Source organism: Nicotiana attenuata, chromosome 4 (genome assembly GCF_001879085.1).
Source record: "Nicotiana attenuata strain UT chromosome 4, NIATTr2, whole genome shotgun sequence".
Taxonomy (NCBI): Eukaryota; Viridiplantae; Streptophyta; class Magnoliopsida; order Solanales; family Solanaceae; genus Nicotiana; species Nicotiana attenuata.
Genome location: NC_031992.1, coordinates 9,527,421 through 9,542,565, shown reverse-complemented (window position 1 = coordinate 9,542,565; position 15,145 = coordinate 9,527,421). Strand labels below are relative to the sequence as shown.

General features: G+C 35.5%; 1 protein-coding gene across 2 annotated transcripts; it reads right to left on the bottom strand.

Moving 5' to 3' along the window:
- LOC109224964 (phosphatidate phosphatase PAH2-like) lies at window positions 1–13,336 on the bottom strand. 2 transcript variants are annotated; one of them, XM_019389545.1, is made up of 10 exons: window positions 13,172–13,335; window positions 12,288–13,006; window positions 12,087–12,160; window positions 10,380–10,464; window positions 3,252–3,338; window positions 3,088–3,160; window positions 2,474–2,517; window positions 1,585–1,713; window positions 1,412–1,510; window positions 1–337 (listed from the first exon to the last, which is right to left on the bottom strand). In XM_019389545.1, the coding sequence occupies exons 2-10, from the start codon at window positions 12,666–12,668 to the stop codon at window positions 287–289; spliced, it is 1,023 nt and encodes a 340-aa protein (XP_019245090.1). In that variant the 5' UTR covers window positions 12,669–13,006; window positions 13,172–13,335; the 3' UTR covers window positions 1–286. The 2 variants fall into 2 exon arrangements, with proteins under 2 accessions (XP_019245090.1, XP_019245089.1); XM_019389544.1 differs by lacking the exon at window positions 1–337 and adding an exon at window positions 400–764 and having other exon boundaries at window positions 13,172–13,336.

Genomic DNA, 15,145 nt, shown 5'->3' with positions numbered 1-15,145 from the left:
TCTGTGACCAAATAAAACTATACATGAAATAATAGTATACAGATTGACAAAGGGGCTCTTCATGAGTAAAAGGGGAAAAATCTTATTCAAACAATCTAATATCTTGATCATTTGATAAAACGAACCCTCCTTTCGCTCTTAAAGTGGACATTTCTTGACAAAACCAGTTATACAAACACCAGATAGACAGAATTTTCTTGAAATGCAGATCTCCATTATTCCAGTATATGTGTCATTCGCAACGACAAATGCATCAGTAGCATCACACTCTCCAGTCATTTACCCATCAAGGGCGAAAATACCTCCTCTTTGTAATAACACTTTGTCTATAACAAATCTGTTCATTAACAAAAGATTCTATAAATGACCAAAATCTACACATTCTCATCAACCCTACTATTGAAAATTGATGTGTAGAATATCAGAAAATTAAGTAATATACTTCCTTCCTTTTGAAGAATGGTTGTGTAATACAACAGCATACTAATAAACTTCCATGTGCAATATACAGCTATAGTGAGGCTGTCTTTGGTCAGCCTTAGTTGTAAGGTGCACATATGAATTAGTAGTTTCTCACGAATCCATCACTTTTTCTCAGAAACAAGGGCAAGTTGCTTCCAAGTTAATATTTGAATAAAAATTTATATGAATCTCTTCATAGCCGTGGGAGTGCCATCCCGGAATCTCAAAAAATAAGTGGATGGACTGGCTTAATCTCGGATAGGAGACGGAAGCTTCCAATAATTCCATGAATTAAAATCCTCCTAGAAAAGCGAACAATTTTTTGGCCACTGTAAGATAATTTGAGGTTTCAAGAAAAAACTCGATATGTATTATAAAATCAAATTTCGGACCAGCAAAATCTAGTATTTCCAAGACTCCATAGCACGACGTAAAATTGTTTTGAAAAGACAAAACTGAGACATGAAGCTCTAAATACCCTGAAATGATCAAGGGAGCCTAAAGTGTCATGGAGGATAATACTGCGACGGTGAGACTTTCCTGCTCATACTTTACGCTTTGGGTTGTCTACGCCGTACATCCCAAACATGGCATGAACATTAAGACGGGGATAAGACTAGTTCCTTCAAAACCTACTAATTTTTTAGTAGTTAATTTTATTGTCAACATTTGAATATTTAATTTCTAGGTGTCATGTAGATGGAGTTTAAAGTCCCCAAATAAAACAAACAGGCTGACTAAATAGAAAAAATAGTCAATCGTCAAAATGAACATAATGGTGAAAGTGGATCTAATGCTCCACTTCAAGATAGCTAACTTCAACGCCCTACATCACTTTGGAAAACGATAAACAGTGGAGCACAAGAAATCACAGACTTCTCTTTACTCTATCATGTGCCAAATAGCCAATTATTATTTATTCAGAACAAGAAAAGCAAAGAAATCCAACCTGCTCGCGTGAGGACAAGGGTGGAAACATGTCATCGACGCAACCATGTATGAAGGTGTATGACTTTGTATCTATGTGGTGGTTCATAACAATTTGACCCTGTGCATTATAGACATGCCATCAAAAACTCTAAGAAAGTTACTTGCCAAAGTTCCTTCGTTGATTCTACATACCTTTGGATCAATGGTGAAGATTTTTCCTTCAGGTATTCCAACCTTGAGGTAGCTGACCTTGTCGGTGTCTCTGTTTCCAAAACCAGCATAAAAGGGATTCCTATCAGAAGGGAACAATGCCTTGACATCCTGCAAATTTCAAAAGTTAAAAGTTAATTATCTGCATATGTTGCCAAAGCTAGATGACCTAAGATGAAGTGCTGAACTTAGCCACTAAAACTTCTACAATTGCCCGTAATTCCAAGAGCAAACCCATGATAAATAGGAACAAAAAAAACACCAAAACAAAAACCATTGTTGAATTTATTATAAAAGACGTATTCCACTCTGAGTTATAGTTTCGAGCTTTCTCTTATTAGCCATTATATCCATATCCATCTTGCGATTATTTATTTCATTAGTTACATCTTGATGTTCCTACACAGCCATATTTTGAGTGTGGCACACCAAACAACACAACTTCTCATCCACCTTAAGCAGGAGTAAGATCAGTTAAAAATGGTATTTTTCTATGTCCAAATTATCAAACGTCCACTTGCAAAATTTGGAACATTTGAGACTTCTGCGTGTATTAAACAGGGAGTTTTGAGCAGTTAAACTATAAAGCACCAAATATCCACTTATTCTCTGAGTCAGGTTGTTTACATCACAAGGCATAACTCCCTTAAGATAGCAGAAAAGCAATGATTAGACAACATGGATGTAAGTCATCTTTATTCCATTAAATGACAAAATCATCACTCTACCAGATGCAGCTCATCACTAGGTTAAAGCAATGGTCCCAGAGCCTCGCCAGCCTCACGGCTTTTACAGACATGCATAACTTCTTTGCTTAAAAGCTAAAAATACTATTAGGAAAAAAAAAGAGTAAATGAATAAAGAAACTGACCTGTAAGCAAGTAATTTTGAATTCATGGGGAGATCTTGTAACCACTGCAAAAGGTAAAAGGTAGATGCACCTCTCAATCATATTATGAGCAAAATTTGAAGCACTTCTTCCAGGAGAGTTTAATATCATACTACTAATTAGTCGCAGAAGGAAGTAACACATTTCACCATTTAAGCTCATACACAAAAGCATGAAACAACCAGTCCACTGAACCAATAATGTATCTTGCATTCTAAATGCATATTGCTGTTAATACAGTTTTGAGGCAACGATCCATCCTTTTCAATGCAGAGTTAGCACCGATAACAGCTTACTTCTCCTTCATCGTTTTCCCTCGTTCCCCAATTGATATTCATAAAAGGATACAAAGCACAATGTGATATATATATAAATTATCTACCAAAAAAAAAAAAAAAGGATTTGCCAGGCACGGTTCATATCAGGTTTTAGTCTACCCATATGTTAATAGATAATCTTGTTTTATTCTACTAATCATGATTCATAAGAATATGGACAAACAGAATATTAGCAACTGAATGGGATGCATAATTTGGAGCAACGAAAAATACAAAGAGAAAACACTTCACGAAATAAAGAAAGGGATAGCCAGTAACCTTCTCGAAATAAAGAACGAAAAAGTCCATCAGGCGATGTAAGAACAGGTCCTTCAGGTAATCCCTTTCCATCCTGCAATTATCACAAATACAAAAAAAATCAAATTAATTGACTAGGAGCAAAAAGAGAAGTGTGATTACTTGAGATAAACTTATTTTCATACCTGCATAAGATTAAACAAGAATTGTCTAGTGAGATAGGCCTGTGAAATAGCACGTGCACTTTGGAAAAGCAATTGATAGCCGTTCTCCTGCAACAAGACAACATCATCCATTCTTATTCTACTATCAGACAAAAACTAAAACATATAATTACATAGAAGAAATGCAGAAACATTTCGACCCATAGCAAACCTTTAAAAAGGGAAAACATGTTGAAGCCCAAGTTCTTGGTACAACGGCCCAAACATATGACTCAACCCACTACATCAAGACTGACCCACCTTGAAGACTTCTTTCAGTAGCACTATTTATTCTTGTAAATATAATCACTTTGTAGAAGATAGCCTTCATTTTGTATTATGTATAAATAGGTAGTCTCAACACTTTATTTGGCTAGAAGACTCAATTTAATCGGGTTTTCCTTCCAGTTGAATAAAAGTTTCTGTCTTCTCCTTCATGGGTTTTGTTCCATACATTTCTTCAAATTGCTTTGACTTTGATTTGTAACATGGTATCAGAGCCCGGTTTTGGGTAGATCGGAGCTCCGACTTCAGTCCGGTGCTAACCTTCAAGGTCAATTTTTGAGTTTTACTGCTCGGCGGTGATTTCGACAGTTCCGGCTTCAACGGCGATGTTCATCAAAATTGACGCCATTGAAGGTGTTTTCTCCTTGTGATTATTCGATTCAGTGAAGAAAGTTGGTATTACATTCAAATCCATTTGTTTTTACTTGGTTTAATTCTGGTTTTTTGTGAAGTTCTATCTCCTCCTTCAATTCGAAACCCTAGTTTTTTTTAGAACCGTATCATGGCACCACCGGAGACTACGTCTACTTCTACTGCTACTTCTACTCCTGCTACGGTTTCTAGCTCGACCTCTGTTGAACCCTCTCATCCGTTGTACCTCTATCCCACCGACAATCCTGGGACAGTTATTGTGGCTGATAGATTTAACGGGATGGGATATGGCAGCTGGAGAAGAGAAATGTTGATTGGTTTGTCCTGCAAAAATAAGCTAGGGATAATCAATGGGACTATCACTAAGCCTAGTTCAACTTCGCCATTGTTTGAAGCTTGGTGTCGTTGTAACGATATGGTAAATGCTTGGATTCTGAATAGTTTGGAAGCTGAGATCAGGGAGTGTTATGTATACAGAATCAGCCTCCAAGTTGTGGACGGATATAGAGAAGCGATATGGGCAGCCCGATGGATCTAAAGTTCATCAGATACGCAAGGCCCTGTCTTCAATTTCTCAAGGAAATTCTAACATTGCTAGTTATTTTTCTAGGATTAAGAAGCTATGGGACGAATTAGCATATTCGATTACTTATCCTGATTGTGTGTGTGGATGCAAGGAGGCTTTCCAGAAAATAGAGGAGGATCAAAAACTTCATCAGTTTCTAATGGGCCTTAACGACACATATACCACGATTAGGAGAAATAATCTGGCAATCAAACCTTTGCCCGATATTGACACTGCATATTCCATGTTGTTAAATGATGAGAGTCGGTGTGAGGCTCAATCCGCACTTCCTTCCTTCTCCTCTGAATCTACCTCATTCTTCACTGGAGTTCAGAAGCCTTTAGTTGGTTCCTCTACTGCTGGTGTGCATAAGTCATACCCTCAGAAAGTCAATTTCGACTCCAAGAGAGCTATTGTGGTGTGCAAATACTGTAAGAAACCGGGACATAGTATCGAAAAATGTTACAAATTGCATGGTTACCCTGGTGCTCCCCAACCTAGCAAATTTAGAAAATCTGCATGTGCAAATACTGTAAGAAACCGGGACATAGTATCGAAAAATGTTACAAATTGCATGGTTACCCTGGTGCTCCCCAACCTAGCAAATTTAGAAAATCTGCTGCCTATGCAGAATCTAACAGTGCGGGTCATGATCTTGGACAACCAGATACTTTTTCCTCTGATAATCGTTTTGAACAATCTGATTCCAAAAGCCATGGTTTCACAAAGAAGCAGTACGAACATTTGCTGAGCTTGTTCCACCAGTCTAAGGTCTCTCCGGACACCACTATTCCTGCATCTGCCAACTTTGCATGTTTGCTTCCTCATGTTGATACCAGAACTTGTCGTGTTTTTGCCTGCAATCTTTCTAGAGTAGTTGGTAATCCTTGGATAATAGATTCAGGAGCGACTAATCATATGACTCCTCAGAAATCTCTTCTAATTGATATAAAACCTCTTGTTGTTCCTTACTTAGTCATACTTCCCAATGGTTATAGAGTTAAAGTAACTTGTTCAGGCTCTCTTCGTTTGACAACTAACCTACTCTTGCAAAATGTTCTGCTTGTACCTTCTTTTCAGTACAATTTGATATCGTCGCATCAACTTTTGTTGCAACTAAGTTGTAAAGCTCTTTTTTCTGCTTATGATTGTATCTTACAGGGCCTTTCACTGAAGAGGCCACTGGTTCTTGGTAAAATCTCCAATGGGTTGTATCTCTTCCAGCCTGAGGCTTTCCCTTCAACATTACCTTCTGTTTTTGCTCATTCAGTCAGCGATGATATTTCTGCCAATTCTGCTTGTTTGCCATCTAAAGTTTGTCATGATAACATTGTAAATACCATTGAAGTCAATAAAACTGTTTCCAATTCTGTCCTCTGTTTTAAAAGGCAAAATGGGACTCGCCCCAGGGCGGAGCACTCGTAAAACGCCCATGGGCTTATGTGTGAGGCTTAATTCCGTGAGGCTTATGCCTCGGCCGTCAGAGCTTACGCCCCGGTCACGCCCAGCGCAATGGACTCGCCTAATAGAATTTTATGCAATTGAGTGTAACTAACCTTGTAAATGCACAAATTTTCTTAATAAATCGTTGACTATTCAAAATTACTTTTTTCTTAATCATAAATCATTAAGTTGAGAGTATTTTATGTCATAATTAAAATAAAAATTATTGCACGTTATCCACTAAGACTGCTATGATAGTAAATTTTAAATAAATCTTTCATTTAAAAAATATTTATTTATTAACTTTTGTTATGTCTTTATAATATAATAGTCCACTATTGTTTTATAATTATTTTCTAAATATTTTTTTTTTATGCTTACGTGATACAATACTTATTAATTTAATAGCTTAGTATCAGCTATTAACTATTTACAAATAATTACTTATCATGGTATTGTATGGTGAATTGTTTTAGTTGTAACGACGTTGCAGCTAATCTGCATATCATGATATATGTCATACTTTTCGTATTATTCATGGTTGAATTATAATTTATCAATATTTTAAATAGATAATTTTTTATAATTTTGTGATTTTAATATAATTTTTATAATTATTTTTTATTTTATACTATCTTAAAATTCTTGAAATTAGTAAAATTTAAAGATCCGTGGGACTTACGCCCCATGTCTCAGGGCTTACGCCTCGCCTCGTCAGAGGTAAAACGTCTCGCCTCACGCCCCCGCCTTTTAAAACATTGTTCTGTACATTCTCTTGATTCTGCCTTTGATTTTGATATGGCTTGGCATTTGAGGCTTGGTCACATGCCTTTTCATAAAATGAAGTCAATTGCTCACATTAAGGATAAATTTTCCAAGAAACAGCCTTTTATCTGTGATGTTTGTCCCATGGCTAGGCAGCAAAGACTTTCTTTTCCTGATAGCTCTATTAAAACTGATGCTCCTTTTCAACTTGTTCATGTGGATTTATGGGGTCCATACCACAATAAAACTTATAATGGTTTTAGATACTTTTTGACCATTGTGGATGATTTTTCCAGAGCCACTTGGACTCATTTACTCTCCACCAAATCAAATGCTTTTACTCTTTTGAAATCCTTCATTTTTGTGGTTCAGAACCAATTTCACTCCTCCATTCAAACACTTAGATCTGATAATGCTTTTGAACTAGGTTCAAGTACTGAAGTTGTTTCATTTTTTTCAGCACAAGGCATTCTCCACCAGACTTCTTGTCCACATACTCCTCAGCAGAATGGGGTTGTGGAGAGGAAACATAAACACTTGCTAGAAACTGCTAGATCTCTTCTTTTTCAGTCTAAATTACCACTCAAATACTGGGGGGAATGCATTCTTTCTGCCACTTACCTGATTAATAGGTTTCCTTCCCCCTTGTTATAACATAAAACTCCTTTTGAACTACTGTATGGATCCCCACCTACATATTCTCATCTAAAGATCTTTGGTTGTTTATGCTTTGCTGCTGTGCCCAAACCTTATAGGGACAAATTTAAGTCCAGAACTATTTCATGTGTGTTTCTTGGATATAGCATGACAAAGAAGGCTTATAAATTGTTGAATTTGGTTAAACATAATGTTTACTTTTCCAGAGATGTCATTTTTCATGAATCTATCTTTCCTTATTCTTCTTCTTCTCCTCCTCCTTCTTTATTTCCCTCCTCTCCTCTTTTTTCTCCTACTCCTACCTCTATTGATCCATCTGTTTTCTCTCCTGTTTCTTCTTCCTCTAACTCGGTCCCCTTAACCCCACCTTCTCCAGTCCCTTCAGTTCCTTCTTCTTCCTCTCTTCCTTTGAGAAAGTCCTCTAGGCCTTCTAATCCCCCACTTTACCTTAAGGATTATGTTTGCTCTAATGTCTCTGTTTCTAAGGATTGCCAGTCTTGAACCTCAGTTTTATCATCAAACAGTGTCCAATCCTGCTTGGCAGAATGCCATGGTGAATGAATTTCAGGCACTAGAGGCCAATAACACATGGACCATTGTTCCTTTACCTCCTGGTAAGAAATCAATTTCTTCCAAATGGGTCTATAAAATTAAACAAAGGGCAGATGGGAGTGTGGAAAGATACAAAGCTAGGCTGGTTATAAGGGGGGACACTCAACAAGAGGGGGTGGATTTCACTAAAACATTTTCTCCTGTCGTTAAACTTACTACCATTAAATGTCTGTTGAGTGTTGCTGTTAAGAAAAATTGGCCTATTTTCCAACTAGATGTCAATAATGCCTTTTTGCATGGTAATTTAGAAGAGGAGGTGTATATGAAAGTTCCTCTTGGTTTGCAAGTTCTTTCTAGTGACTCTTCTGTGCCTTTAGTTTGCAAGCTCAATAAATCCCTTTATGGACTTAGACAAGCATCAAGGCAATGGTATGCTAAGCTCTCTACTACTCTCCAATCTAAGGGTTATACTCCAAGTAAAAATGATTATTCCATGTTCACTAAGTTGTCTGTTACTTCTATTACTATTGTTGCCATTTATGTAGATGACATCCTTCTAAGTGGTGATGATTTGAGTGAAATCACTACTTTGAAGTCTTTTTTGGATGCTCAGTTCCGGATTAAGGATTTAGGTGAAGCACATTATTTTTTGGGTCTTCAGATCCTTAAACATCCTCAGGGTCTGCTTGTAACCCAACAAAAGTTTCTGTTAGACTTACTTTCAAAATTCAATTGTCAACATGTTAGTACTGTGAGTTCTCCTTTAGATGTTCACTCCAAGTTGTCTGCTGATTCTGGTGAGCTTCTTCCTGATCCTTCTGTGTATAGGAGGTTAATTGGTAAGCTTAATTTCCTCCAACACACTAGACCTGATATCTCTTTTAGTGTTGAACATCTCAGTCAATTCATGTCACAGCCAAGGGTTCCTCATTTTGATGCTACACTGCATGTGTTGAGATACTTGGTGGGCATTTCTCATTTGGGTTTGCTCTTTAACAATTCCACTACTTTTGATTTGGTTGGGTTTTGTGATTCCGATTAGGCAAGTTGTTCCACATCCCGGAGGTCTGTATGTGGCTATCTACTGTTATTAGGGGGTTGTCCTATCTCCTGGAAGTCCAAGAAACAGGCTACTATTGCTCTTTCTTCAGCTGAGGCTGAGTATAGGACCTTGTGTCAGGTTGTTGCTGAAATTGTTTGGGTGGTTCGGCTTCTCGGTGAGTTTGGATATCTTCCTTGTCCCCTGTTTCAATACTTTGTGATAATCACTCTACCATCCACATTGCTAAAAATCCGGTGTTTCATGAGCGCAGCAAATATATTGAGATCGATTGCCATTTTGTGCGTGAGCAGCTTGCTTCTGGACTTATTCCCTTGCATGCTATTTCTTCTGCTGCTCAATTAGTTGATGTTTTCACTAAGGTTTTGTCAGGTGTTACCCGGGAGAAATTCAAAAATAGCCAGATTTACCACTGGTCGTTGAAAAATAGTCAAGTTTCAAAAGTCATCGAAATTTAGCCACTTTAAATCTGAGCGAAAACACTGTTCAAAATCCGGAAAAATACGCCCGCAAATTTTACGGGAGTTCCAGCATAAGTATGCTTGAACTCCCGTAAATTTACGGGAGTTCCAGGATAACTATGCTGGAACTCCCGCAAATTTTACGGGAGTTCCAGCAAGTATAATTGTCCAGTATAATATACTGGAGTTTGGAGCACTGGTGCTCCAGTCTCCCGCAAATTTTACAGGAGTTAGCAAAGTATACCGGTCCAGCATAATATGCTGGAGTTCGTACACAAATGCACCAGAACTCCCGTATATTATACTGGACCGGTCCCTGTTGCAGCAAAATAGTGGCTATTTTTCATTGACTCGATAAACGCTGACTATTTTTCATTGACCAGTGTGAAAACTGGCTATACCATGATATTTTAACGTGTTACCCATACTGCTTTTCTTTCCAAGCTCGGACTGGTGGCCCATTCCAGCTTGGGGGGGGGGGGAGGGGGGGGATGTTGAAGCCCAAGTTAGTGGTACTAAGGCCCAAACACATGACTCAGCCCACTACATCAAGACTGACCCACCTTGAAGACTTCTTTCAGTAGCACTATTTATTCTTACAAATATAATCACTTTGTAGAAGATAGCCTTCATTTTGTATTATGTATAAATAGGTAGTCTCAACACTTTATTTGGCTAGAAGACTCATTTCATCGGGTTTTCCTCCCAATTGAATGAAAGTTTCTGTCTTCTCCTTCATGGGGTTTTGTTCCATACATTTCTTCAAATTGCTTTGACTTTGATTTGTAACAAAATTCACAACAAAAAAGAGAACATCCTTGAACTAGAGACTTGAATTGTGACCATTTACTTGCCAAAAGAGGGGAGAAGAGAATTGCATCATTCCATATCACAGCTCATCCGAATAAACCTCAAAAGAGGGAAAAGAGAAAATGAATTAAGTCTAAAACCTTGATAGCCGAAAAGAGATGTGCAACGCCTGACTGTGACCAATCCACTCCCACCAAAGGCATGAACTGCCCTAGAACATCAGATCTGTTTAATTGAGAAAGAAGAAATCACACATCAGTTGGGAACAAGGAAATAATATCATCTATATTGCTATCATATATCGCAAACTCAAAGAAGTCTAGCATTTTTGTTCACAAAGTGGAAATTTTCTCTTCAACTATTCAGTACGTTTTGCAAACTATACTGATTACAAAACTAGTCCCAAAAAAAAACTATAGCAAACGTCAGATATGGCCATTTTTTGTGCAGAAAAGATTTAATTAAATCCTAAACTGATACTCTTCCACCCACTCTAACTTCTGACTGAAAGTCGAAGCAATAATAGACATATGATAAGATGTACCATTTGAAATATTATATAGAGATCTAGAGACTATACAAAGATACTAAAAGTTGGATCTTTTTCCAATCCAAAATATTAAAAATGATCAAAATTTACTACTCTTGAAAAACACGAAATGACAAATACTTTGGTCGGAAGAGATCAAGAACAACAGATGATATATTGATGTGAGGTTTCAATTCCGGCATAGATCACAGAGGGAGAGAAGACGAACAAGATGGCATCTTATAGAAGTATATGCTTTCTCCATGTATCACAATAAGTACCAACTGTTCATAGACTTGGAATTGATTAATATTCAACAATGTACTTGTCAAAGATTGTAATACTAACTAGCCTTAGAAGGACTAAGAATCTACTAATCCTGCAAAGGAGGAACCTAGAATTGAAGTTTAGACAACAATCGGTTCATTGTCAGCTTGAGTTTAGAAATAGTTTATGACAGAAGTAACCTAATGTGCAGTACGTGACAGGAATTCAGTTCTGGTTATATTACCATACCATGGCCACTCTCTGCAACATTTATGGGACAAAGTCAACGGTAAATTTGGAAGGAGTTTCCGAGTTTGGACTCCAAACTGCATCTTGAAGGTTCCCTTTCGAACTTGAACTTTCCCTTTCGGAAATACGAAGATAAAACCTCAAAAATAACAAAGATGACAACATCACATCTAACTTTGGACCCACTTTTCTCTACAATAATTATATATCAACTCTGCTCTCAATCTCCGGGGCAAACTAAGAAAATCTAATCAGGAAGAGGGATATTGGACTTGTGTTGAAACACTTTTAAGTGCATCACGCTATGGTGCATCAATTAAGAACAACTCCTTGCTTCTAAGATACGTGCGTGGAAGTGAATCACAAAGTTAACTACACGAAGAAAGCAATTTAGCCAAATAATCGTACTTAACAAAGTTGATATTAGGATATGTGGTTCATGTAACAGAAGAAGTTATACAAAAAAGGATAACAAATAATAACCATTAACACTCCATTTGCACTAATCAAAAGTTGCTACAGTAAATGTCCTCTCTACAAGCTTGTTGTTGTGTCCAAGACCTGCTATTTTCAACTTTGAATCTAAAGAATGTCACAACTAGCAACTCTTTTGAACTATTTTGTTCAACTTTCATCACAAGGAATGTAATAATTATCAACTTTTTTATAATTAAAAAAGCTGATAATTGTTACATTCTTTGTGATCAAAGTTAACAAAATAGCAAGTCTTGGACACATCAGCAAGCTCATAGAGAAATCAATAGCACCAGCCATCTATAGCAGAAAAGTGAATCAATTTTACCTAGTAATTGTTCCATCAACATCAGAGACTACAATATTTGTGTCCCATCTCCACAAATATATACACGCATCAACCTGCAAAGTACGTATCTCAAACAAATTATAAGCAAGCATTTGCATACGCACGCAATAGTTAATCAATAGTAAGAAAAGACTGAAACACCGAAGCAACAAGCAATGAATAGAAGTCTTAGCAAATGACCTGGCGTTTCGAGCATGTGAATACAACTACATTCTTTCCCTCCTTCAGATTCAACGTTGCTAGCTGTTCGGATGTTCGAGTAGTTAAAGAATCTCCATCTATCATGTCCAGCTCCCTTAGAAAATATGCTTGCCCTCTACTATCTAAATTCATTCGAAAACCCGCTTCCACGCCATTGACACTTACATTAACCACCTTTTCTTTTGCCTTCAAAACCTCCTGAAACTTCCCGAATCGAACATACCAAGGAGAGGATTTCAAACTCCCATCTGGTTGCTTCACCACTATGATATCCACAGCACCACCAAATGGATTTAAGGTCCCAGAAACAGTACGTACGCTTCGACCTATATAGCTACCAATCCTCCCCACAGTATTCATTTCTCTTACAACAACAACAACAACAACAACAAGTATGTCTAAGTCCCAAATAAGTTGAGGTCGGCTATACGAATTCTTACTGACCACGTTATTCCATTTAAATCATCTCATGCCAATATTATGCATATACAATATTCAGTTTCTTAATACGACAATCTGCCAAGTTTCCACTTTTGCACAGTCTTATTGCCACGTCACAAATCAAAACCCCAATTCATCAAAGATTGAATTTTTTTAGCTCTTCTGCAACAATTCATTCATTCCCTCAAGTAAATCTTTAGATTTCCCACAAAGATCCAATCTTTACTTGATTCCCAAATAAATTCTGTATTTGAATTCTAACAACAATCATCAAAGAACATTAATTGATAAGGATTCAAAGACCGGTGAGAAAAACTAGCTGTCTTGCTTAGAAAAAAGGCAGATAAAAGAAGAAAATATCTAAAGGGAAACACAAATAAACGATAACAATGCACAAATTTGCTGAACCCAGAAAATTTTACCTAAAATAAATTGTAGCAGAAACTGAACCCAGCTCAAGAAATTAATCAGTGGACAGGGTCACAAATGAAAAAAACCGAAAAATAAAGGAGGAAATATACTTGCAGTATTAAAACCGCCTAGACTTATAACTTAACGTTGAATAATAGTTGGCTGAAAGAGTATATATTCTTTTCTAAAATGATATCCGAATGTGCCACTGCTATAATTAATTTTACACAGTCCAATAAGACAACACCGCCAATGTGTCTAATATTTTTATGCTTATAATTCTTTTGTCTCAATTCAAAGTTTAGAAAAAATAAGACTTATAAATTTGTGATATAAAATAAATTATACATATTTATGTATAATAAATTCTTTCATTAAAGGTAAAATAAAAACTATAAATTGAAGTTACTAAAAAATATATATATAAATTGAGACAGAGGAAATAAATATACGGCCAAAGTCATAAACTATTAAACTATACAAATATCAAACGTGTAACCAATTAAGAATTGTATATTAAAAAAATAGACGGTAAAATCAAAAGGGGTTTGTTTGTTAAGGCATGCAAGATGAATTTACTTGACAAGAGTCTCCCAAAAATGTTACGTAGTTTTTATTTGGATTTTATTTGAGACTTGTAACACTTGTGGTTTAATTTAACATAATCTATCTCTTTCCTTTAAAAAAAAATTTTAAAAATTCTTTTAACTTTTTTTGTTACATACTTACATAGGAGGAAAGGAGAGAGAATGGTCCGCAGGTAAACTGCATGACTTATCTATACTTACTATATTAAAAGCACGAAAACCCTTGTGAAATGTTGTTCGCTTTTTTTTTCACTCAAACTAGATTTTATATTGAACATAATAATTATGTTCCTAATATTTAGGAATTTAAAATCATCTAAAATTTCGTTATTAAATTTTTTCTTATTTGAACTATGTAAAAATTCCTATATTTAGAAATTTAAAATTAATTAAGTTTCACCTTATGTAAATATTTTCCTTATTTTGAAAACAACTAAATTTAATCTTAGCTCATTGCATAAACAAGATACGTACAAATATATATTCACACCTTTTTAAAAGTTGATAGCTGTTTTTTTTAATATCCAAATTAACTCCAATCAATATCTATTAGTTTTGGGGAGTCAAAGTTCCCACCATACCTGCTAAATAAATTAACGTAAATATACCATTAAATATCTTTTTCAAAAACACTATCAACTCAATCATTCGGAAATAATACACAAGGTAATAGAGTGAAAGTGGAGCTATAATTTTCTAAAATATAATCAGGAAAATAAACAAAAACAAAAGACATGCCTAAAACACGTTCATTTTACACTTAACTCGGACAATATCACCATGACTTCGTCATATGCCTTTGTAATTATAATTTTTTTGAGAAGGTTAATTTTCATGACACAAAATTTATATGCAATTTATATCACAACCATGTCGATTATTACTGATTTTTCTACATGTGTATAATGATCCATTTTTTCTTTAAAATATATTTCACGTTAAATAAAATTATCATTTAATTTTTTTATTTTTTATTTAAAACTTTGATATCAACAAAAATGTTGGTTATAGATCATTCTGTATTGATCAAATAAAATTTTGTCTATAAAATCAACTAGAAATATTTTGGACTTGTGGTTTTGGAAAAAGAATTCGTTTCATATCCAAAAAACAAGAAAATCAACTAAAAATTTGTTTATTCAAACCTTTCTTATTCAAACTATGTTGAAAATCCTCATATTTAAGTTTTAAAACCACTTATGATTTTATCTTATATAAATTATTTCGTTACTTAAATAGTGAACATAACTATAAATCGTTCGATATATTTAAAAAAAAATTAATTTTCTACTCAAATACTAATATTTTCCTCTTCTTCGGGTTTTTGCATAATATTTGAAAATTATACTCAACAATTATAAAATAATAACAATAATATAATTTAGAGAGAGGAGGGGG